The sequence below is a fragment of the Trachypithecus francoisi genome, unplaced genomic scaffold, assembly GCF_009764315.1.
Source record: "Trachypithecus francoisi isolate TF-2019V2 unplaced genomic scaffold, Tfra_2.0 Lachesis_group3, whole genome shotgun sequence".
In the NCBI taxonomy this organism is placed as follows: domain Eukaryota; kingdom Metazoa; phylum Chordata; class Mammalia; order Primates; family Cercopithecidae; genus Trachypithecus; species Trachypithecus francoisi.
In genome coordinates, this window is record NW_022681468.1 from 46,984,816 (window position 1) to 47,011,281 (window position 26,466).

Sequence of the window (26,466 nt, forward strand, 5' to 3'; positions counted from 1 at the left end):
TACAAGGTAAAAGTTAGAAGTGCTCCAATTATGGGTACTGTGCTTAGGGAAAGAGTGCTATGGAAGAGTGGTAGGACTAGAGGAGACAGGTACCCCAAAAGAATGAAGCCAACAAAATTTCAACAAGAGGTAGTTCATTAAAAACAAAGGAAAAAATAAAATAAAAAGTTAAATGACTGAGTACATATTTCAAAGAACCTCTGCCCTGAGAAGATATAAAGCACAAACACAAAGATTAATGGCATTGTGAATACATTTTTACAAAGCAGTTGTAACCTTATATAAAAATGAAGTATCTTTTTTCTTAGAAATGTAGAATTGCTCATAAAAAAAATGGTGAAGTTAAAAAGTGAACATTTCCACACTTTAACAAATGCTTGACTATGTTACCAAACATTCTCAGTCCAAAGATCAAATATATTTCTGGAAAAACAACATTATTATAATATGGACACCCAAGCACCAAAATAAATAATTTTTTAAATGGACCCATGTTAGTACTTGAAATAACTGGTAATGGTTAACACTATTTATGCTTTAAATGGAGTAACTGCTGGAAATAAAATTAATGAGCCCAGAACAGGTTATGTGAACTGTGGAGAAATACTCTTCTTTTTGAAAAACAAGCCACATAGGCTGGGTACGGTGGCTCACGCCTGTAATCCCAGCACTTTGGGAGGCCGAGGGGTGGATCACGAGCTCAGGAGATCAAGACCATCCTGGCTAACATGGTGAAACCCCGTCTCTACTAAATATACAAAAAATTAGCTGGGCATGGTGGCGGGCGCCTGTAATCCGGTGCCTGTAATCCAGATACTCAGAAGGCTGAGGCAGGAGAATGGCGTGAACCTGGGAGGCGGAGCTTGCAGTGAGCAGAGCACCACTGCACTCCAGCCTGGGCAACAGAGGAGACTCTGTCTCAAAAAAAAAAAAAAAAAAGCCACATAACAAACTTCCAAAATCAAACTGCTTTACTATACTTTATTGATACTAACACAACAGATTTCAGTAAGCACCAGCTACCATGTTACCAGTACACAAGAGAAACAAAGTCAAAAGAATTATATATTAATGCAAAGAGTAAACACAGAATGCTTTCACTTCCACTATACTCCTCTGTAACAAAACATCCCACATACTTTGTACAATTTGCTTATAATTGGTTAAATATTTAATATGAAGCAAGGCTGATTTTTAATCAAACTTCTATTTCTCAGTGGAAAACGCTCTCTTCATCAGAGGTGGTTGAGTTTTCCCAACATCAAACATCATTTCCAAAGGTGGGTTATTGAGAGAACACCAATCGGGTATACGGCCCGTCTGATTATAATATTCCTTTGAAACAGAACGGCTCCCAAGTATATCTTGTAATGCTCCAAAAATAGCCCCTGTGTGACAAAAATATTTTTTATAGCTAAGATGAAAACATTTACTAGAAAACTTTATGTACATATACATCTACTTCACTATATGACAAAAGTGGATTGGTAAAATTCAGCAATGCATTGCCACAATCTTCAAAGTAATTCCAGTCAAGCTATTCTTTATTTTATATTTTGAATAAATAGAGTAAGCCATAACTCCGTGTTAAAGTAATTGAAATGCCCTTTAGCAGGTTAAGAGTGAACATGATAACAAGTATTATTGCATTTAAAAGCAAGTTAGAGTGGAGTGGAAGGTATTTTCAACTTTGTGTAAATACAATCAATAAGATTCTGAGTTTTCTCTCTCACAACTAAGGTTACCTATCAATAAATAAAATGGTACTGCAAAACCCAATAAACATCATCATAATGTCCTAACATTCTATACTGAAGACCTTATTAAGACCCACAAGGCAGTCTTTTAAAAACAATTCCGGCCAGGCGCGGTGGCTCAAGCCTGTAATCCCAGCACTTTGGGAGGCCGAGACGGGTAGATCACGAGGTCAGGAGTTCGAGACCACCCTGGCTAACACAGTGAAACCCCGTCTCTACTAAAAATTACAAAAAACTAGCCGGGCGAGGTGGCGGCGCCTGTAGTCCCAGCTACCCGGGAGGCTGAGACAGGAGAATGGCGTGAACCCGGGAGGCGGAGCTTGCAGTGAGCTGAGATCCGGCCACAGCACTCCAGCCTGGGTGACAGAGCGAGACTCCGTCTCAGAAAAAAAAAAAAAATAATAAATAAATAAAAACAATTCCATTACTAACTCAATTTGTCCTAGATCAAAACTACATTTTTACCAAATCCTATTTTACAAGAAATAATGTAACATTCATTTTAAAATGTCACACTACTTTGTTTTTCTCTCTGAATGTACAATCCTGATACCTTCTAGCTCTGCATCATAAAACACATATCAGAACGTATATAAATGTACATATTCATTATTGTTTCTCCCTTCAAAGTAGTTACAGCTGACCTTTGAACAATGCAGGGATTAGGGGTGTGGACCCGCAAGCAGCTGAAAAATCCATGTATAATTTTTGCCTCCCCCAAAACTGAACTACCAATAGTCTACTGTTGACTGAGAAGTCTTACCAATAACATGAATAGTCAATTAACACATAAACAGACCAGTATCTACACATATATTTTTTATACATTCATGACATATCTTTTTCTTAATTTTTTTGATATTTCTAGGCTACGTGGTTTGTCTGTTTTTTCAAATTGCTGCAAATCTTCAAAAATTTTTCCAACATATTTCCTAAAACCAGCATATCAATGGACCCACATAATTCGAACCCATGTTGTTCAAGGGTCAACTGTACTTATTAGGTTATTTGCTTATTTCGGTGAAACCATCATTACTTAAAACATTTAATGAACTCGGTCACAAATACAGTTATAAAATAAAGAGACCAATTTTCATATGTGGCTCACTAAATTTGCAAGACATTAAAATAAACATTTTAAGAAATGGTAAGCCGGGCACTGTGGCTCACACATGTAATCCCAGCACTTTGGGAGGCTGAGGCGGGCGGATCACCTGAGGTCACAAGTTTGAGACCAGCCTGACCAACATGGAGAAACCCAGTCTCTACTAAAGATACAAAAAAATTAGCCGGGCGTAGTGGCAGGTGCCTATAATCCCAGCTACTAGGGAGGCGGAGGCAGGAGGATTGCTTGAGCCTTGGAGGCGGACGTTGCAGTGAGCTGAGATTGCGTTATTGCACTCCAGCTGGACGGGCAACAAGGATGAAACTCTGTCTCAAAAAAAAAAAAAAAAGGTAGCATCCATCACTGGAATAAATTCATAGCTTTCACTATTTTGAGGGATGACTTTAACTAAATGAGGAAGTTAATATCACAGTGCAAATGCCAAGAGAAATAGATATAAAATTCTGACAATTAATATAATTTAAGAAAAAGTCAGCTGGGCGTGGTGGCTCATGCCTGTAATCCCAGCACTTTGGGAGGCCGAGGTGGGTGGATCATGAGGTCAAGAGATCAAGACCATCCTGGCCAACATGGTGAAACCCCGTCTCTACCAAAAATACAAAAAGTAGCTGGGCATGGTGGTGCGTGCCTGTAGTCCTAGATATGCGGGAGGCTGAAGCAGGAGAATTGCTTGAACCTAGGAGGCAGAGCTTGCAGTGAGCCCAGATCGCACCACTGCACTGTACTCCAACCTGGTGACAGAGTGAGACTCCGTCTCAAAAAAAAAAAAAAAAGAAAGAAAAAGTCAATGTTAGTTGTATTTATCAAGTGGGCAATTCTGAACCCTGAATGATTTATTCTAATATATCCATTAATAGTGTCATTCAGAGACCAAATACTATATAATCACTATATTTTAAAAGTGAAATTCTTACCTCCCAACCAGGCCACACAATTAGCTTTTGCAGGTGGAGTATGAATTCGAAACGTCTTAGTGCCAAGGACTTTTTTATATTTTGGTTTTTCTACCAAATACCTTATTTCTGCAAGCAATCTGTGGAGAAATCCTGGCAACATAGAAGTGCCACCTATGACTACCAAATTCTCTGCTAGTTGCTTCCTGGTGTCTATTGGACACTGTTATTAAAAAGAAAGAAAAAAAGAAGGACTTATTCTGAACTGTACAAATAATGCTTGACTGAACTTAAGAAAATATACATATTATATACACTATTATTATATATTATTATTATAATACTACAGATTAAACAGGTGATCATTTGTATCACAAAAAGGGCCACGGCAAGGTTTCTTTCATGTAGCAAAGCAAGTATAACCATCATAAAAATACTGCCAAATATATACATAAACTTTAAAGATTTTAAAATATTTTAAAGTCTAATAGCATAGAATTTTACATTCCATAGGGTATACAGCAGTAATATGTGAGTGTTCTCACTGTCAGGGTAGCAATGATTAAGTAGGGCAAAGAGCATGAGAAGAAATAACTTCTCTTTTTTGGGGTAAGGGAAGTATGTGGAAATTTCATTTTTCTAAGGTGTATTCAAGTGCCAGTTGTTAAGTGGGAAGATAACACTCCTAGAAAAATTGTGGTTCTACATCAGTTCTCTTTAAGAGTTAGCAATGATAAGGTCCTTCAATGAATGGAGCCCTAGAGGCAAACATACCTTCCAAGGCAATGGTATTTCATGCGCAGTCCTATAATTATATAGTCATTAAAAAAAAGAGACATATCATTACCATATGTCCTGTGGAATTTAAAATTGAATACGATACAACCCTGAATTGGAAGGAACCATAAACCACACTAGGTACTAAATAAAAATCTGGTCCTGGCTCTTAAAAGAATGCACGTCGCTGGGCACGGTGGCTCATGCCTGTAATCCAAGCCCTTTGGGAGGCTGAGACAGGTGGATCATCTGAGGTCAGGAGTTCAAGACCAGCCTGACCAAAATGGAGAAACCCCATCTCTACCCCAAAACACAAAATTAGCCAGGCATGGTAGCACATGCCTGTAATCCCAGCTACTTGGGAGGCTGAGGCAAGAGAATCGCTTGAACCCAGGAGGCAGAGGTTGCAGTGAGCCAAGATCACACCATTGCACTCCAGCTTGGGCAACAAGAGCAAAACTCTGTCAAAAAAAAAAAAAAAGGTCGGGTACGGTGGCTCACGCCTGTAATCCCAGCACTTTGGGAGGCAGAGGTGGGTGGATCACAAGGTCAGGAGTTCGAGACCAGCCTGGCCAACATGGTGAAACCCTGTATCTACTAAAAATGCAAAAATTAGCCAGGCATAGTGGTGGGTACCTGTAATCCCAGTTAGTTGGGAGGCTGAGGCAGGAGAATCACTTGAATCCAGGAGGCAGAAGTTGCAGTGGGCCGAGATCATGCCACTGCACTCCAGCCTGGGTGACAGAGCAAGACTGTCTCAAAATAAATAAATAAATAAATAAATAAATAAGCATATGTCCATGGCACTCATTATCCTGGGGTTTGGAATGCTGTAGATGCCATTTCTCAGTACCAAAGTAAAACTCATGAACTATAAAAGTTTAAAATAAAAGTTTAAAAAGTTTTAAAAAAGGACTGCATTCTGTAAAAATTAATAAAATTCAATAAGCAGATTAGTTGTTGACACATATTAAAAATAATATGTGACAAGGATCGCTAGTTGCCTAAAATAACATTTAAAATTTTTCTTTAAAGGACTGTGATAATAAAGGGAATTTTTTTGACAAGATAAAATACCTGTATAAGGGAATCCAATATTAAAGTGGCAACTGATTTCTCTTCATTATCTTGTTCAAAAAGAATTTCCACAACTGAATCTCTAATGGGATTTGAAAAAGAGAGCTTTCTGTTGGTGTCACATATTATTACACAGAATAGACCATGATTTCCATTTACATAGTATTTTTGAGTACCAATACTACATTAACAAAGAATAATTATTAAAATACAAGTTGTTCTCATTTGTAAATGGAGAGGATAACAATGCCTGCCTCAGGGGTTGAGGTGAAGATGCAATGAGTTAATAGAACAGGGTCTGCCTAAATTATTAGCTGTTACTATTATTATGTATACATTTACATTTATTTTATGTCCAATTATAACTCCCCAAACCTAAGAAGAGAAAAGAAACAGTATTCTATAATAGTAAGATTCAACAAGCAGATTAGCTGGTGATACAAGAGATTTATAAGCAACCATCCCCCCCATTTCTTTTTTAAAATAATACAAGGATCACCAGTTGCTTAGTAAAATATCCATTTTCCAGTTTATTCTCAAATTAAAATAACTCTATTACTTTTTGGTAGCATGAGGAAGATCTTTGTGGTGATGAAAGAGTTCTATATCTTTAAAAAAATTATATATATTATATTTAAGGTATACAACATATTTTGATATATATACACACACACACACACACACACACACACACACAGTGAAATAATTACTACATTCAAGCAAACTAACCTATCCATCACCTTCCATAAGTAGTAAGAGCACCCAAAATCTATTAGCAAAATTTCAGTATAGAATACAGTATTACTAACTCATGTCCTCATGCTGTACATTAGATCTCTAGGCTTATTCATCACTCATAACTACAAGTTTGTGTCCTTTGACCCTCTCCTCATTTCCTTCCCCTCTCAACTCCTAACAACCACTGTTTTACTGTCTGTTTCTAGATGTTTCACTTTTTTTTTTAGATTTCACATATACAAGTGAGATCAAGCAGTATTTTTCTTTCTGTCTGGCAACAGTTCTGTATCGCCATTGTTGTAGTGACTGTAGAAATCTATATATGATAAAATAACACAGAACTGACATATACTTTATGCCAATGCCAATTTACTAGTTTTGATATCATATTATAGTCATATAAGATGTTTAACCATTGGGAGAAACTGAGAGGGTATATGGGACCTCTCTGTATTATCTTTTACTACCGCCTGTTAATCTGTAGGACTTGAAAATAAAAAAAGATAAAACTCAATTTTTAGGCTGGATATATTGTGCCTCCAACCCGTCCCACTAGTTAAAACACTGTATTTACCAGCCTCTGGCCACATGCAATGGCTCATGCCTATAATCCCAGCATTTCAGGAGGCTGAGGCAGTGCAGGGGAATGGCTTGAGGCCAGGAGTTCAAGACCAGCCTGAGCAACATAGTGAGACGTCTCTTAAAAAAAAAAAAAATCTTTCTTGCAACTAGATGTAGTTAAGTACCAGACAAGGAGATGGAGGCAGAAGTAATATGTCGGACTTTTTTTTTCCCTTTTGAGACAGAGTCTCGCTCTGTGCAATGGTGTGATCTCGCATCAGCCTCCCAGATTCAAGTGATTCTCATGTCTCAGCCTCCCAAGTAGCTGGGATTACAGGCCTGTGCCACCACGCCCAGCTAATTTTTTGTATATTTTCAGTAGAGGTACGGTTTCGCCATGTTGGCCAGGTTGGTCTCAAACTCCTGGCCTCAAGCGACCTGCCTGCCTCAGCCTCCCCAAAGTGTTGGGATTATAGGCATGAGCCACCGTGCCCGGCCTATGTTGGACTTTTAATTAAGAGTTAAGCACTTTCTTCTTTTCCTTCTTAGGACTACTTGCTTGAAACAAAAACATGATAGCTACAACTCCAGCAGCCATCCTGGACCTCAAGGACAAGGGCTATATCCCGGAGATGAAAGATGGAAAGATGTTTGGGTCTCTAATATGAGACGATAATATCATCCCTGGATGATCTACCTCTGAACTTCTTTTCTTTTAATTTCACATTTTTTGAGATAGGGTCTTGCCCTGTTGCCCAAGCTGGAGTGCAATGGCACAATCTCGGCTCACCACAACCTCTGCATCCCAGGCTCAAGCAATCCAACAGCACTGGCATCCCAAGGTGCTAGGATTACAGGTGTGAGCCACTGCGCCCAGCTTTGAACTTCTTTTAAATGAGAGATAAACTTCTAACTTGTTGAAGACACTATTTTCAGGTTTGTATAACTGTGGCCAAACCAAATCCTAACCAATACAATACAAAATTAACTATGCACATACAGGTATAAACTCTTTTTATAAAATCGGGATATTATGCATAACTATTTTAAAGCGTTTAAAAATTCTTTTCAAAACATAAAATCCTCTTCATGAGACTCAATCTACTAGCTAATTCTTTCCACTTCACCACTAAAGTATACTAACTGAGGCCTACAGTATGCTGAATGGGCATAGCTGGTCAGGCCCTTGCCACTATGCCTGCAGACTTCTTCCATCAGTTAAGCTGCATGCTTACAAAGATCCACTCTTCTATTTCCAAATCTTTTGTCAGCTGATTTGATATTAAAATTATATAACTTAACAATTGTTTCTTAACCAATGAAATATTAAGGTAGAAAACAAGTTGTTCTTTCCATGAATGTGAAAGCTTTGGAAAGACAAGTTAGTTTTTAAAAATATTTGTAACATAGGTGAGACAACTGTAAAAGTCTACAAGAAAATAACTAGATGGATTCTGTAAATAGTAGAGATGGGGTTTCACCATGTTGGCCAGGCTGGTGTCAAACTCCTGACTTTAAGTGATCCACCCGCCTTGGCCTATCAAAATGCTGGAATTACAGGCATGAGCCACCATGCCCAGCCAACTAGATGGATTCTGTACCAAGACTGATTCCTAGTAACTTTTAAGCTCTTACTGTACTTAGAAAAAGAACAACAAAGCTGGAAATCATAAATTATGATTTACTGGTTATTATAATTTTAAGTCAGAACTCTATAAGTAGACTTAGCCTCAAAGAATAGGTCTTGGAAAAACATAAATACACACAAATTTTAAGTTAAAATAAAATGTTTAGTATATGATTTTTTACAATGGTCCTTTACTTTAAATAACCCTTCTTTTGCTTTACCAACCAACTACTGGTCAGTATTGTGTCTAATTAGAAGGTTTCAATGGAACTATACCTTTTGGCAGAAACAACATGTTAGGCTGGGCACGGTGGCTCACACCTATAATCCCAGCATTTTAGGAGGCCAAGGCAGGCGGATCACCTGAGGTCGGGAGTTCGAGACCAGCTTGACTAACATGGAGAAATCTCGTCTCTACTAAAAATACAAAACTTAGCTGGGTGTGGTATGCATGCCTGTAATCCCAGCTACTCGGGAGGCTGAGGCAGGAGAATTGCTTGAACCCGGGAGGCAGAGGTTGTGGTGAACTAAGATCGCACCATTGCACTCCAGCCTGGGCAACAAGAGCGAAACTCCACCTCAAACACACACACACACACACACACACACACAAACAAAACACAAAAAACACATTAGTAAACATAAATAATTGAGTTTGGAATGTGAGACATACTGGCTTCCTTCATTTGCAATGCATTTTCCTATTTTTTTGGAACCAATGATTCCATGTTGATTGAATTTCCTTTTTTTTTTTAAGAAAATAGAGATGGGGAGCTGGGGGCGGTGGCTCATGCCTGTAATCCCAACACTTTGGGAGGGCAAGGCGGGAGGACTGCTTGAGTGAAGTTCAAAACCAACTGGGCAACAAAGTGAGACTCCATCTCTACAAAAAAAAATTTTTTTTTTGAGACGGAGTCTCGCTCTGTCACCCAGGCTGGAGTGCAGTGGCCAGATCCGGGGGTCTTACTCTGTTACCGAGGCTGAAGTACAGTGGTACAATCATAGATCACTGTAACCTCAAACTCCTGGGCTCAAGTGATCCTTCCACCTCAGCTTCCTAAAGAGCTAGGACTATAGGTGTGTACCACCATGCCTGGCTAATTAAAAAACATTTTTTTTTTTTTTGTAGAGACAGGGTCTCAAACTATGTTGCCCAGACTGGTCTTAAATTTTTGGGCTCAAGATATTCTCCCACCTCCGCCTCCCAAAGTGCTGAGGTTACAAGTGTGAACTACCAGCCAGGCACGGTGGCTCACGCCTATAATCCCAGCACTTTGGGAGGCGGAGGCGGGTGGATCACCTGAGGTCAGGAGTTTGAGATCAGCCCGGCCAACATGGTGAAACTCATCTCCGCTAAAAATACAAAAATTAGCCGGTCATGGTGGTGGGCGCCTGTAATCCTACCTATTCAGGAAGTTGAGGCAGGAGAATCACTTGAACCCAGAAGGAGGCTGCAGTGAGCTGAGATCGTGCCATTGCACTCCAGCCTGGGCGAAAAGAGCAAAAACTCTGTCTCAAGAAAAAAAAAAAAAACCAAGTGTGAACTACCATGCCTGGTCTCTGTATTTCTTTAAATAGTTACCTTCTTCTTTAGACTGAGATCCAATAAACAATCAGGAGAAAATTTTAAAAAGTAATTTAATAAACATAACTTAAATAGGAGATTACAATGATATAAAAATAGCTAGCAAAAAGTACTACATTCTCACTCTTTCGCTACCCTGTCCTACCGTCTTTAACTTCCATATATTTATGTTCATTCTTTCAATACTTCAAGCTCTACATTAACTCAAAGCCTAATAGGACGTTCAATATGTTACATAATAATAATTTTCTGTGAGTCTTCTGACCTTATATTTTACAAGGAAACTTTTACAATATAAATTGTATAAAGTTGCGTTATAAACAAATGTTATATTGTTACTAATATGATCATGTCAGTCCTTAACAACAACTTATATTGGATCATCAGACAGAATAGTCAAATCAATAAACGGCGAATTACTAAGTCCTAAAGACTGAGTATATTTGGAAAAATGCATTCTTTCTAACAAAAAGTTTTAAAGCAGGAGTCAGCAAATATGGCCTGAGAATGAAATCCAGCCACCACCTGTTTTTGCAAATAAAGTTTTACTGGAACACAGTCATGCTCACTCATTTAAATATTATCTATAGCTAATTTTGTGTTCCAACTATAGAGTTGACTAGTTGCAATAGAGACCATATTGACCCATAAAGCTTGAGTTATTTATTTTATTTTATTTTATTTTATTTTTTGAGATGGAGTTTCGCTCTTGTTGCCCAGGCTGGAGTGCAACAGTGCGATCTTGGCTCACCGCAACCTCTGCCTCCCGAGTTCAAGCAATTCTCCTGCCTCAGACTCCTGAGTAGCTGGGATTACAGGCATGTGCTACCATGGCCAGCTAATTTTGTAATTTCAGTAGAGACTAGGTTTCTTCTTGTTGGTCGGGCTGGTCTCGAACTTCCGACCTCGGGTGATCCGCCCACCTTAGCCTCCCAAAGTTCTGGAATTCCAGGCATGAGCCACTGCGCCTGGCCAAGCCTGAGCTATTTACTATCTGGTCCTTTACTGAAATATTTTGCTAACCCCTGTTTTAAAGTGTCATAGTTCCTGCCCCACTTCAAAGAATGGCTAGTTTCATGAATTGAACTAATTCTCAGTTACCTTGATAAATAGGAGATAATATATTTTTTTAATTTTTAAAAATTTAAAAAGCTGAATAGGCAGGGCACGGTGGCTCATGCCTGTAATCCCAGCACTGTTGGAGGCCAAGGCAGGCGGATCACCTGAGGTCAGGAGTTTGAGACCAACCTGTCCAACATGGTTGAAACCCTGTCTATATTAAAAAATACAAAAATCAGCCAGGCATGGTGGCAGGCACCTGTAATTCCAGCTAGTTGGGAGGCTGAGGCAGGAGAATTGCTTGGACCCAGGAGATGAAAGTTACAGTGAGCCAAGATAGTGCCACTGCACTCCAGCCTGGACAACAGAGCAAGATCTTGTCTCAAAAGAAAAAAAAGCTGAATAAAAGAAATCATGAATAATGAGGCTTAACAATAAACACTTAACTGTTAAAATGGCAATAGTGAAATAAAGGCTCATACAAATATTTTTAAAAACCAAAAGTTTATTTTCGTTTACTACTTTGCTCATTAAAATTAAGATCTAACCTGATTGATCCAAGGACATGTAAAATCTTCTCTCCATCTAACGGATAGTCAACATTTGGGGGTGGGGAGGGACGCTGAAATATAAATATCATAAACATAAGTCCACACATGTTGTAACCTTTGCAAAAAGACGCTTTTTTTTTTTTTAAACTTACCTCATTATTCCCATCAATATTAAATTTTGCTGCTTGGATTTTTAGTCCTCGCTTCAGATCACTTACAAAGCAAGTACGCACTTAAAGGAAGAAAAGGAGACCTTGTTATGGCTAGTTGATTACAACTGAACAGAGTGAACCTACACTCCAGTTAAAACAATTCTATTCAAGTGAACATGCTAATTATCTATTCCTTTGGATTTTATAAACCCTATTTCCATCTTTAGTTAGCTAACAGTAATTTGTTCATTAAAAAATCTGTTTTGGCTGGGTGCAGTGGCTCACACCTGTAATCCCAGCACTTTGGGAGGCCGAGGCAGGCGGACCTGAGGTCAGGAATTCGAGACCAGCTTGTCCAACAGGGCGAAACCCCGTCTCTACTAAAAATACAAAAAATTAGCCGGATGTGGTGGCGGGTGCCTGTAATCCTAGCAGCTTGGGAGGCGGAGGCAGGAGAATTGCTTGAACCCGGGAGGCAGAGGTTGCAGTGAGCTGAGATCGTGCCACTGCACTCCAGCCTGGGCAACAAAAGTGAAACTCTGTCTCAAAGAAAAAAACCAAACTAGAAAAAAACAAAACAAAACAAAAAAACAACCTTTTTCATTGACTAAAGTGTCATAAGACATGTTGTACATTCATCTTGTATAAAACCTCATTTTTAAAAAATTATCTTTAAAGAAATTGTTGTTTGACATCTCTTATACAAGGAGAACCACAACAAAAAATAATTTTACCATCATAAAAATGTAGTTATTCTAACTGAATAGTATATTTCTTTAAACCAGATTTTCTTTCTCCCTCTCTCTGATTCTTTTTTTTTTTTGAGACGGAATCTTGCTCTGTCGCCGGGGCTGGAGTGCAGTGGCTGGATCTCAGCTCACTGCAAGCTCCGCCTCCCGGGTTCTCGCCATTCTCCTGCCTCAGCCTCCGGAGTAGCTGGGACTACAGGCGCCCGCCACCTCGCTCGGCTAGTCTTTTGTATTTTTAGTAGAGACGGGGTTTCACTGTGTTAGCCAGGATGGTCTCGATCTCCTGACCTCGTGATCCGCCCGCCTCGGCCTCCCAAAGTGCTGGGATTACAGGCTTGAGCCACCGCACCCGGCCTCTCTGATTCTTTTTAAGGAATCTTGTTGTGAAAAGATGTTACCAAAAAGAAATTGGAAAAAAAAAGAAATAAAATTAATAAATATCTTGATTGGTCAGAACACAATGCCATTTTTTTTTTTTTTGGACAGAGTCTCACTCTATTGCATAGACTGGAGTGCAGTGGCGCGATCTCAGCACACTGCAACCTCCACCGCCGGATTCATGCGATTCTCATACCTCAGCCACCCAAGTAGCTGGGATTACAGGTGCACGCCACCATGCCCTGCTAATTTTTGTATTTTTAGTAGAGACAGCATTTCGCCATGTTGGTCAGGCTGGTCTCGAACTCCTGACCTCAAGTGATCCACCTGCCTTGGCCTCCAAAAGTGCTGGGATTACAGGCATGGGCCACTGTGCCTGGCTGGTACAATGCCAATTTTTGCTCTTAGTTGCAATGTAACACTCCTTAGTTTTGGGCTTTTTGTAATGATCGTTCCTCGTTAGCATACCCCAACACTACCACTTTCTTTCTACTATATCACTTTACTTTTTGTATGTCAAAAACTTTTTCTTTTAAAAATTCTATTGCAGGCCAGGCGCGGTGGCTCAAGCCTGTAATCCCAGCACTTTGGGAGGCCGAGACGGGCGGATCACGAGGTCAGGAGATCGAGACCATCTGGCTAACACAGTGAAACCCCGTCTCTACTAAAAAATACAAAAAACTAGCCGGGCGAGGTGGCGTGCGCCTGTAGTCCCAGCTACTCGGGAGGCTGAGGCAGGAGAATGGCGTGAACCCGGGAGGCGGAGTTTGCAGTGAGCTGAGATCCGGCCACTGCACTCCAGCCTGGGCAACAGAGGGAGACTCCATCTCAAAAAAAATAATAATAAAAAATAAATAAAATATAAAATAAAAATAAAAATTCTATTGCAAAGTAGTTTTTTTTTTTTTTTGAGGTGGAGTCTTGCTCTGTCGCCCGGACTGGAGTGCAGTGGCCAGATCTCAGCTCACTGCAAGCTCTGCCTCCCGGGTTTACGCCATTCTCCTGCCTCAGCCTCCCGAGTAGCTGGGACTACAGGCGCCCGCCACCTCGCCCAGCTAGTTTTTGTATTTTTAGTAGAGACGGGGTTTCACTGTGTTAGCCAGGATGGTCTCGATCTCCTGACCTCGTGATTTGCCCGTCTCGGCCTCCCAAAGTGCTGGGATTACAGGCTTGAGCCACCGCGCCCGGCCGCATAGTAGTTTTTATAATGAGCTGCTTAAAACTATTTCAAGGTAGTTAGGGAATACTTTTTTTAAAGTAGAGACAAAATTGATGTTAAATGCAAGAAATTCGACAATTTGGTTGTATTACTTGTAAAGCATGTTAGCCATATACATTATGAAAAGAATTATGCATAATATATATGATATAATGCATATTGATATGATATATATTATACACAATTCTTTTCATAATACATTATGTAGTGAATTTCATTCACTAATTCAAACCACATGTGTTGAGAATCCACAATGTGCTACTATGCTAGATAGTGAGCTAGGCGCTAAAGCTACTTGTATGTTTTATATTTTATTCAAGTTCTCGTGACTATCTAAGCAAAGTAAATACCTAGCCTTGAGATCTTTTTTTTGTTTTTGAGATGGAGTCAAGATTCCCTTGCCCAGGTTGGAGTGTAGTGGCGCAATCTTAGCTCACTGCAACCTCTGCCTCTGGGATTCAAGTGATCCTCCCACCTCAGCCTTCCAAGTAGCTGGGACTACAAGTGTGTACCACCATGCCTGGCTAATTTTTTGTAGTTTTATTTTTACTTTTTTGAGACAGAGTTTCACTCTGTCATCCACACTGGAGTCCAATGGCATGATCTTGGCTCACTGCAACCTCTGCCTCCCAATTCAAGATCACACAATACAATGAATATGTGTATGCTGCATGTTAGTTTTTGTTTTTGTTTTCTTTTGAGACAGTCTTGCTCTGTCACCCAGGCTGGAATGCAGTGGTCTGAACTTGGCTTACTGCAGCCTCCGCCAGGAGATCCCAGGTTCAAGTGATCCTCCCACCTCAACCCCTCTAAATAGTTGGGACTAGAGGTCTGTACCACCACACCTGGCTAATTTTTGTATTTTTTGTAGAGACAGGGTTTCATCACGTTGTCCAGGCTGGTCTTGAACTCCTGGGCTTAAGTGATTCACCTGCCCTGGCCTCCCAAAGTGCTGGGATTACAGGGGCTAGCCACTACACCCAGCCTGCATATTTAACAGAAAGGGTTTCTACTGTACATACCTTCAGCAACATGCTTTCTTCCTCTACATTATGGACCTTCTTCCAAATCAGTACTCTAGCTCTTCTTTTAATAGCTACATAACATTCCTTATAATGAAGTTACCAAACTTCATGCAATAACCCTTTTTAGATGGGATGCACACTTCGAATTTTAATAAATATGCCAGATTGCTTTCCAAAAAGGTTAGTTTGCAATCCTTACTACTAATAATAAACATTCATTTTCCTACAATCTCACTAATACCAGATGTCTTTCAAATTTTTGCCAATCTGATGTCTCCCTGACTAATGGTAGAGTTAAACATCGTTTCACAGGTTGGAGGCCGTATGAAAAGAAAACACTCCACATCGTCAACAATTGTTATATCATGGAGGATAGAAATGGAAGAGAGGAAAGGAAACCATTTTACCTGAGATATTTCTGTATTATTTGAACTACTATAATAAGCAGTACAAATGATTGAAATTTTATAACAAATTGAAAAGAATTTAGGTAATTAAAACACATAAAAGATATTAAGTAATATAATGGAAAGCAGATGTATTTTGTAGCCGTGGCTCTAACCCTACCTACTTGTGTGACACTGAACAAATAACTTAACATTTCAGAGCCCCAACTGTATTAGATTATCTCCGGCTCTCATTTAACTCTAAAATCCATTACTGTCTATTAAGCATCCTAAATTATTAACATTAATGACATGCCAAGTATTGAAGAAGATTATATTTTAAATGTATTTTATTTCAGTGAACAAAAATACTACTTTGAACATTACCATAGTAATTCACTCTAGCAAAGTAGAAGCAATCTCACTTAGGTGAATCCAATGTACTGTGTAGTACTTTGGTCACAATTCTGGAATGTTTTAGAAAAATGTACAAAGAAAACTAGAGTAAAAAACATTATACTAATCAAACCAGTAGCTTTCTTAAGCAATTTAACTGTTCTTTCACACTGCAAAATACGAGGTTCCCTAAACCCTGTATACTCTCTACAATTCAGAAGCTGCTTCAGTAACACATCGTCACTATGCCACAGCTTCCCTACGTGTGAAAAAAAATTGGAATTTGTACTTAGAGTATCCCATAGTCTATGTATTAAGTACTTTTAGGATATTATATTATGAATATATTTTCTATCTGTCTGTTTAGAAGCATATGCCCTCTAAACTAACACTTAAGGATGAAAGGGACAAAAACAAGAACTTACTTTACCTTTAATGTCCTCTAAGACACCTTCTGGAACTGAACCTAAAAAAAAATTTCATTTAGAATTATAAAACTTTAATAATAATTAAAAACAGTCTATTAAATTGCTTTCACATTTCTATTTTTCAATTTAGAAAAAATTTTAAAAATACAACTACTATAATTTTCTCAAAAGTCTAACAGAAAAATTTAATTTTGTTTTAGGGAAGAAATACCATCACTCAAAGCCAAGACAAACGATGGAAATTGAAGCAAAAATTTGAAGTTTCAAGTTTATCTTTCCAGTGATAATAAACAGTTGTCAGTAATGTGCTAACCTATTTTTTAAAAGTACCACACACATGGCGGGCGCCTGTAGTCCCAGCTACTCAGGAGGCTGAGGCAGGAGAATGGCATGAACCCAGCAGGCAGAGCTTGCAGTGAGCCGAGATCACGCCACTGCACTCCAGCCTGGGCAAAGACAAAGACTCTTTAAAAAAAAAAAATGTACCACACACAGTCTTTTGATCTTTTCCTTCAAGGTAAAGGTGACATTTTAAAAATGAGTGAGAAAGTACCTATTCATTCTTTTTTGAATTAGGTTCCAAATACTAAATGAAAGAGGCTCATTCAAAGTTCACCTAAGGATACCAAGTATATCTATCTTCATGCAATACAGGGAGCCTTTGGAAAGTGAATGTTTGGATATGTTACCATTGTTATAAAATTTAGTTGCCAAAAATCTGTCTCAGAAACAAAATTTTCTAACCTAAAGTCTTCGAAACTAAGAATTTTTAACCTTGGGGCCAGGCGCGGTGGCTTACACCTGTAATCCCAGCACTTTGGGAGGCCAAGGTGGGTGGATCACCTGAGGTCGGGAGTTCAAGACCAGCCTGACCAACATGCAGAAACCTCATCTCTACAAAAAAATACAAAAAGCTGGGTGTGGTGGTGCTTGCCTGTAATCCCAGCTACTCAGGAGGATGAGGCAGGAGAACTGCTTGAACTCAGGAGGAGTGTGGGGTAAGCTGAGATCGTGCCATTGCACTCCAGCCTGGGCAAAAAGAGCAAAACTTCGACTCAAAAAAAAAAAAAAAGAATTTTTAACCCATTGTAAAAAAACATGTAAAAATATTTTCATTGATTTATAAGAATAAATTATTGGTATCAGAGAAGATAGACATCTACAACTGAAAATAAATCATTTTTTTTTTTCTTTGAGACGGAGTCTGGCTCTGTCACCCAGGCTGGAGTGCAGTGGCCGGATCTCAGCTCACTGCAAGCTCCACCTCCCGGGTTTACGCCATTCTCCTGCCTCAGCCTCCCGAGTAGCTGGGACTACAGGCGCCCGCCACCTCACCCGGCTAGTTTTTTGTATTTTTTAGTAGAGACGGGGTTTCACCATATTAGCCAGGATGGTCTCGATCTCCTGACCTCGTGATCCGCCCGTCTCGGCCTCCCAAAGTGCTGGGATTACAGGCTTGAGCCACCGCGCCCGGCCGAAAATAAATCATTTAATAAGCATAATTATGGCCTTCCTCCACCTGGATCTACATTTGTTGTCAGTTATAACTTTCAGTTCTGAGAGCCATTAAAATTAAGTATTAAAATCAGGTAAACTTAGAAACCACACCATTAAAATGTTAAGCCACAATTAAAAAAAAAAAAAAAAAAGCACATTTAATGTTTAGTTATATGGCAAAAGACTTTTACCTTTAGTAAGTATAACTTTAGAATTATTTGTTATTTTACCTTTATTATCTCATCCTTTCCAAAGGCTTACTTTTGTGTTTCATAATACAGTAACAATAGTACATACATAGTTTATAAACAAACAGACATACTATGTTATAATATGTTCAAAGTTTTATTTTACCTGTGGGGCCAGTACATGATAAAAAATTTTTGAAGATTTCCTATCTTTATGTGTTAAAATTTATCAAGAGGATAAAGATATGCCAGAAGATTTAATCCTGGTTATAAATAGATGAGAGAAATGTAACTTGACTGTAAGAACCTGCAATTTAAAAATAAGTGCAAAAACCTACAGCATTCCACAACTTCAATGCTCTCTCTTGGAACATTTATATAAATTTTAACATGTGTCAAAGAAATCTGGTAATATGAGAAACTATTTTCTTTAGGCAAATGTAAGGCAGGCCTGGAAATAAAGAGTTTAATTTAGCTAAGAGTAGATGCTGCTTTGGGAAGGAGCTCCTTAATCATAAGGAGCAAATAATCATAAGGGGCAAATAATCATAACTATTTAAATTTTGCAAGTAAAGAATAGAAACAAGAGGCATTCCCTGGCTCTAGCTCTAAAAAATCACATTTCAGTTAGGAAAATAAGAAGCATAACATGTTGGTATATAGTTTAAACTGTACATTTTTCCAATCAGTGTACTTAGTTTAGCCTTTTTGAATTACTAAGATATATTCAATTTTAAACTAAGTTCTAAACAGTAAATGAAAGAGGCTCATTCAAAATTCACTTAAGGATACTCAAGCATATCTCAGACTTACATGTAATCTTTGCTAAGAACCTGGAAAAGAGACATTTTAAATTCGTTTGCATTTTCTTTCTTTCTTTTTTTTTTTTTTGAGATAGAGAGTCTCTCCCTCTGTCACCCAGGCTGGAGTGCAATGGCTCGATCTCGGCTCACTGCAACCTCCACCTCCCAGGTTCAAGCGATTCTCCTGCCTCAGCCTCCCGAGTAGTTGGGATTACAGGCCTGTGTCACCATGCCCAGTTAATTTTTTTTTTTTTTTTTTAATGTAGAGACAGGGTTTCACCATGTTGGTCAGGCTGGTCTCGAACTCTTGACCTCCAGTGACCCACTCACCTTGGCTTCCCAAAGTGTTGGGATTACAGGCGTGAGCCACCGTGCCCAGCCATATTTGCATTTCTGATCCTACTAAGTGGGTGCTTTGGCAAATATTTATATGATTTGATTCCAAAATTTTGTAGGACTGCATGGCTATCACAGACTCAGATTGTGAGGAGTATTAAAGGGAAAGGTTAGAATCAGCACAAGGTGGACTAGAAAAAGAATATCCAAGAATGTATCACTTAAAATTTTATGGAAATATTACTGGGTTTAAAGACCTTTACAAAGAACATCTTGGGATGCTATACTGAATTTATTATCTTTGAAGACCTTTTATAAATTACCTGTCACCAAAATATACTAAGACATCACAAAGTTATCTGGAATTTGAAAGCTATAATGGGATCTACAGAATGAAAAATGCTATTAACTTAACTATCAATAAGGAACAACAGGAAAACATAGGTATGCCTAAGTGTCCTGAAAATCTGGCTTTCCAACATAAATTCAATGCCCCAGCACTATACTAGGTGCTACAGATTGAAAAATAAATAAGACAGGGATCCTCAAAGTCTCCTGGGGGAAACAAGCAAGTTAACAGGCAAATGAGAATGTGTCATATGTGCTATAATAAATTACTGCCGAGGGCTTAACAAAGAGGAGCAATTTATCCTGCTTAGGGATGAGGAAGGTTTCACCATTAAGGTGACATTCCAGCTGAGTCATGCAGAGGGATCAAAAACCCAACTAGGCAAAGAAAAACATCCCAGGGAAAGAAAAAGAATAAATGAAAGCACAGGGTTGTGCTAGGACTCACGGTGCCTCAACAACTGTAAGAAATTTAATGAAGATTTAATAAAGAACAAAGGATAAAGTTTAGTGATCTAAGGATAAGAGGTAGAACAAACTCAGATTTTGAAGAAACATTTATATCCAACAGATAATTTGGATTTTAACTTGTAGGAGCTTACAAAAATTCTCAAGCAAAACAGCAATGTAGTTATATTTATTTTGTGAAAAACTGGCAGGGCATGATGGTTCAGGCCGTAATCCCAGCATTTTGGGAGGCGGGGGCTGGTGGATTGAGCTCAGGAGTTCGAGACCAGCCTGAACGACATGGCGAAACCCCATCTCTACAAAATGTACCCCCCAAAAATTAGCTGGGAGTGGTGGCTCGCGCCTGTAGTCCCAGCTACTCAGGAGGCTGAGATTGAAGAATGGCTTGAGCCCAGGAGGTGGAGACTGCAGTGAGCCAAGATCACGCCACTGCCCTCCAGTCTGGGCAACAGAGTGAGATCCTGTCTCAAAAGCATAAAAATATTTTGTGGAAAGTTATTCCTGGCAACAGTGTGAAACAGACTGAATCCATCCAGAGAGTAGGCTTCTGTAACAATCTAAGCAAGAAATGAGGGCCTAGATTAAAACAATGTCTTTGCTCTCAGGTGTTCAATGGTGTGGAAGGTCAAAAAAAAAAAGAAAAATGAGATCTGAGATTTCTGAAGAAGAACTGAAAGGCTATGATAACTCAAATTTTGTAAAATGGGAGACAAGGAAGATGTTATTATCTTTATCTAATAATTGAAATGAATTTGAGGAAAGACATAATGTGTTCACTTTTGGAAATCTTAAGTTTGAAGCGCCTAGAGACATGCACAGTCTCTAATAATCAGTTGCAAATATGAGTATCAAGTTCAGAAGAAGGATCAGGCCCAGTGACACATTCGAGAATCAACAGCATGCAGATGTAGAAGTTGTGGGAGTAGGTAAGATCACATTGAAAAAGCCAGTAGAGAAAAAGAAGGAACAAACACTAGATCCCTAGTGGAATACCAGTAGAGAAAGCAAGAGCAGAGGAAGCTAGAGGAATATTTGGGGAAGTAATACACAACTACTAAAAAAAAGAATCCTGAAAGCCAAGGAGAAGAAAGCATTCAAGAGTACACGATGATCCACAGTATCAAAAGTTCTGGACAGGATGACTAAAATCAAACTATTGAATTTGGTGATTAAAATTTCAATGGTGAGCTTATAGTTGAAGCAGTGCCATCAGAGTGGCATGGGGAGAAAAGAGAATAATCATGCAATGGAGCAAAGACTAAAATATTAAGTTGAAGAAATAAAAATAGAGTGTAAATCACTCCTAAACCAATTAAAATGAATTTACCCATGACCGAGGGAAGGCTCTGTTCTTTAGCAGCACTTGTGTCAACAGTACATTGTTCCAACAGTTGAGTTTCCAACTCTCTGAAATTAAAAAAAAAAATGTTACTGGAATTAAAATATTGAAACTGATATTCTTTTCTTATTTCATACTTTTAACTACATAATAAATTATTATGCTTTTTTTTTTTTGAGACAGAGTCTCACTCTGTCACCCAGGCTGGAGTTAAGTGGTGCAATCCCGGTTCACTGCAACCTCCACCTCCTGGGTTCGAGTGATTCTCCTGCCTCAGCCTCCCGAGTAGCTGGGATTACAGGTGCCCGCCACCATGCCCAGCTAATTTTTGTATTTTTAGTAGAGATCGGGTTTTGCCATGTTGGCCAGGCTGGTCTCGAACTCCTGACCTCAGGTGATCCACCCGCCTTGGCCTCCCAGAGTGCTGGGATAATACAGGCGTGAGCCACCACACCCAGCCCAATTATTATGATTTAAATAAAAATGATCTTCTTGCCAGGCACGGTGGCTCACGCCTGTAATCCCAGCACTCTGGGAGGCCGAGGCGGGTGGATCACTTGAGGTCAGGAGCTTGAGAATAGCCTGACTAACGTGGTGAAACCCTATCTCTACTAAAAATACAAAAATTAGCCAGGCGTGGTAGTGTGCGCCTGTAGTCCCAGCTACTTGGGAGGCTGAGGCAGGAGAATCGCTTGAACCCAGGCAGTGGAGGTTGCAGTGAGCTGAGATCACGCCTCTGCACTCCAGCCTGGGTGACACAGCGAGACTCCATCTCAATAATAGTAATAACAATAAAGGTCTTCCCCAAGACATAAGTTTACCTATGTAATAAACCTGCACATGTACCTCTAAACTTAATAAAAGTTAAAAAATAAAAATAAAAAATAAAAAATATACACAATGGAGTGCTATTCAGCTATAAAAAAGAATGAGATCCAGTCATCTGCAACAACACGGATGGAACTATAGATCATTATGTTAAGTGAAATAAGCCACGCACAGAAAGACCAATATTATATGTTCTCACTCATTTGTGGGATGTAAACAGCAAAACAATGGAACTCATGGACATAGAGAGTAGAAGCATGGCTACCAGAGGCCAGGGAGGATAGTGGAGGGATAAATGGGAGGTGAGGTTAATTAATGGGTACAAAAAAATAGAAACAGTAAGACCTACTATGTGATAGCACGACAGGGTGACTATAGACAATAACTTAATTGTACATTTTAAAATCATGTAGAGAGTGTAATTAGATTGTAACTCAAAGGATAAATGCTTGACGGGATGGATACCCCATTCTCCATGATGTGCTTATTTCCCATTGCATGCCTATATCAAAACATCCCATGTACCTCATAAATATATACACCTATGTACCCACAAAATTAAAAATTAAAAATTAAAAAAACTGGTTTATTCTTAAAAAATCAATATACTCGAAGCAAATAGAGGGTGGAATAAATAAAATTCACTGTCCATTTATCACAAGCCCTCTATTGATCACTGATCAACAAACAGATTAGCAACTGTTTTTGTGACACAGGTGAAATGAATATGTTAAATTCCAAGAAACTTACTTGTGAAGAGCTTTTCCTCCTAGGGGTAGTGCTCCCCAACAATTTAGAACTGGGATTCCTTCATATATCTACAGAGTAGTCAAGGATACTACTATTTTAGGTGATAAAATGTGGTTTCCTTGATATTTTCCTCACCTTCTGCAGTATTGTTCTAAATATGCTTTAGTGACAAATTTTTATTTCTTATTTTTAACATAGTTACGGAAAAATCAAAGAGTAAGTTGTTTTTTCATATTCTTCATCAAAGAAAACAGAATAAAAATACGCATATGCACATGACCATGCACAATTCATTAGATACAGCTGGGGCATCTGATAAAAGTAGCCACTAGGCCTGTGTAGCTACTTAATACGTGAAATATGGCTAGTCTGAATTGAGATGTGCTCTAAGACTAAACTACATACCAAATTTAGAAGGTTTTAATACCAAAAAACCCCACTAAAATACTTCATTATAATTTTTGTATTGATGGAATATTGGAGTATTTTGAATATATTGGGTTACATAAAATATACTACTAATCTCATCTTTTCTAGTGCCTTTTAAAATGTGGCTCTTAGAAAATTCTATTTACTTTTTTTTGAGACAGGGTCTTACTCTGTAGCCCAGGCTGGAGTACAGTGGTGCGATCTCGGCTCAGTACAACCTCCACCTCCCAGGTTCAAGTGATTCTTGTGCCTCAGTCTCCCGAGTAGTTGGGATTACAGGCATGTGCCACCACAGCCGGCTAATTTTTGTATTTTTCGTAGAGATGGGGTTTTGACCAGTTGGTCAGGCTGGTCTCAAACTCTTAGCCTCAGGTGATCTGCCCACCTCGGCCTCCCAAGGTGCTAGTATTACATGTGTGAGCCATGGCGCCCAGCCTAGAACACTCTAAATTACATACATGGCCCACATTATATTTCTACAGGACAGAGTTGAGGGAAGTAAACAATATTTACTGTGTGTTTGCTAAGTATATTGGTAAGAGCATCAGCTTTGGAAACAGACATGGGTTTATATCCTGGCTACATGTTCATAAGAAGAGGAGTCAACTACCCATCCCAACTCTCAATATTCTCATTTATATAATGAGAATACTACTACTCATGTTGCACGGTTAAGAATTAAACACAAAGTACTTTACACTAAAAAACACTACTGCTTGATTAAATTCCTTAGAAGTTAATGATTCTTAATTTCCTTCCATGAATATTTTTTCTAATAAATATACATATAGATCTCAAAATTGCAAGAGTCTTACATTCATGCACGTCAACATCCTTTTCAATAAAGCAATGTCCACTAGGACAATTCTAAGAGATGCTTATCTATACTCCGCTTAAATATTTATAATGGAAAGAAATATACTAGTTTATATGGTCAGTAATTCCATTCTGGGATAGCTTGAATTACTAGTAAGTTCTGGCCTATGGTCAATGACATAAAAACCACAGCACGTACTAAGAAAATAACTATGTGCCAAATCCTATGTATGCTAAACATTTTATATATATTACGTCACTCAACTAACACAACTCTTCTATCAGATGGAAATATTATAATCCCCAATTTATAGATAAAGAAACTGAAGCCCGAAGATATTAAGCTACCTGACCAAGTAGTAAGAAGCATAACTTGAGATTTGCACTTACTGTGTATTTGATTCTAAAACCCAAGCTTGTAAACACTAAGGCATACTGCCTTCATGATAGCCTCTGGAGACTAAAAAAAAAAAAAGAAAAATGTATTTTTCTTTTTTTTTTTTTGAGGCGGAGTCTCGGTCTGTCGCCCAGGATGGAGTTCATGTCATTCTCCTGCCTCAGCCTCCGGAGTAGCTGGGAATACAGGCGCCAGTGAGTTCTTCAGCTACTGAAATCTTTCTGGATTGAATGTTCTCATTTCAGTTTCTCCAATTACCCTTTGTATTTTTTTCTTAAAACTTGACTATCCTAGTCAACTTGACACATCCTGATTTTTCTTTTAAAAACTGAACGTAATATTCATGAGGTATACTCCTGGAGTATATCCTGGGACCAAATGATGGTAACTTCTACAAAAAGTAAATTTAAGTCTTACAATCCTGTGAACTTTTTCCACATTGAAATTCATATTTGTACATAGTAACCCAAAATAGTTCAGTACAATACAAATCATTTGTAATTAGCCTAATTATTTTAGTTAAAGTAGAGTAAAAACTCCAAAGTTGGCTGGATGACAAAAAAGATATGGGTAACACCAGGCTTTCCCTATATCCACAATCTAGGACCATGGCAGAATTAATTCCAAGCGTCAGAAGAGCCATTAGATGACTTGGAGCAAGCAAGACAGATGGAACCTAGAAAATAACGAAATCAAAACAACAAAATCAGAATGAGTGTCATTATTTGAAGGTATTTGCCTTATATTCAAATATATTTGAAAAAATTCACAGGAACATTATATTAACTTATATGGTGATACCTACTCCACCATCTTATGAGAGTAATTAAGAACTAGTTTGTTGATTTATATAAATTCACTCAATAACCAAAATACACTGTAATAAAAACAGCTCAATTGTTTCATTCCAAAATGACAATTAAGAGGCATTTTTCTTTATTCTTGTCCTCTTTTGGAAGGGAAAATTGAATGGGATAAAAGAAGAGGTCTAGAGGTCGGGCACAGAGGCTCATGCCTGTAATTTCAGCACTTTGGGAGGCTGAGGCGGGTGGATCACCTGAGGTCAGGAGTTCGAAACCAGCCTGACCAATATGGTGAAATCTCGTCTCTACTAAAACTACAAAAATGAGCTGGGTGTCATGGCATCTGCCTGTAATCTCAGCTACTAGGGAGACTGAGGCAGGAGAATTGCTTGAACCCAGGAGGCGGAGGTTGCAGTGAGCCGAGATCAGACCATTGCACTTCAGCCTGGGCAATAAAGCAAGACTGTCTCAAAAAAAAAAAAAAAAAAAAGAGAGAGAGAGAGAAAGAAGAGTTCTAGAAACATAAATTTAGAGGAAGATGCTAAATTAAAAAAATAGAGAGATGCCCTTACCATTAAGATGAAAATAGAGAAAAAAAAATCTTTATTATCTTTATTTGCAAAGTTTGTAATATAAACTACATATTTTTACTTTTTCTTTTTTATTTAAATTTTTATTTTTTTCTTAGAGACAAAGTCTTGCTCCATTGCCCAGGCTGGAGTGCAGTGGTGCAATCCCAGCTCACTGCAGACTCGAACTCCTAGGCTCAAGCAATCCTCCCACCTTAGTCTCCTGAGTAGCTGGGACTATAGATGCATGCCACCACATCTGGCTAATCGAACTATAATGGGCAGTTAAAGTTAAACCAAAGAACAAAATATACAAATAGTTGGCTCTGTGCAACATTTTTTCGGTAAGAATTTGCCAGATCCGGTTGCATCCCAAATACTAGATATTCAATCAAAATATGAGAGTCGATC

At 38.7% G+C, this 26,466-nt stretch overlaps 1 protein-coding gene across 2 annotated transcripts in view; it reads right to left on the reverse strand.

Moving 5' to 3' along the window:
* Positions 1–956: 956 nt before the first annotated feature.
* Positions 957–26,466, reverse strand: part of ACTR10 (actin related protein 10) — a 35,767-nt gene continuing 10,257 nt past the window's right edge. For both annotated transcript variants that reach the window (XM_033187907.1, XM_033187908.1), the window contains 9 exons: positions 25,252–25,359; positions 23,042–23,109; positions 21,452–21,531; positions 16,487–16,522; positions 11,904–11,983; positions 11,749–11,822; positions 5,631–5,712; positions 3,798–3,999; positions 957–1,388 (listed from right to left, as the gene is read on the reverse strand). In XM_033187907.1, coding sequence (XP_033043798.1) covers positions 1,207–1,388; positions 3,798–3,999; positions 5,631–5,712; positions 11,749–11,822; positions 11,904–11,983; positions 16,487–16,522; positions 21,452–21,531; positions 23,042–23,109; positions 25,252–25,359 — 912 coding nt within the window. In that variant the 3' untranslated portion in view covers positions 957–1,206. The remainder of the gene's footprint in view (positions 1,389–3,797; positions 4,000–5,630; positions 5,713–11,748; positions 11,823–11,903; positions 11,984–16,486; positions 16,523–21,451; positions 21,532–23,041; positions 23,110–25,251; positions 25,360–26,466) is intronic.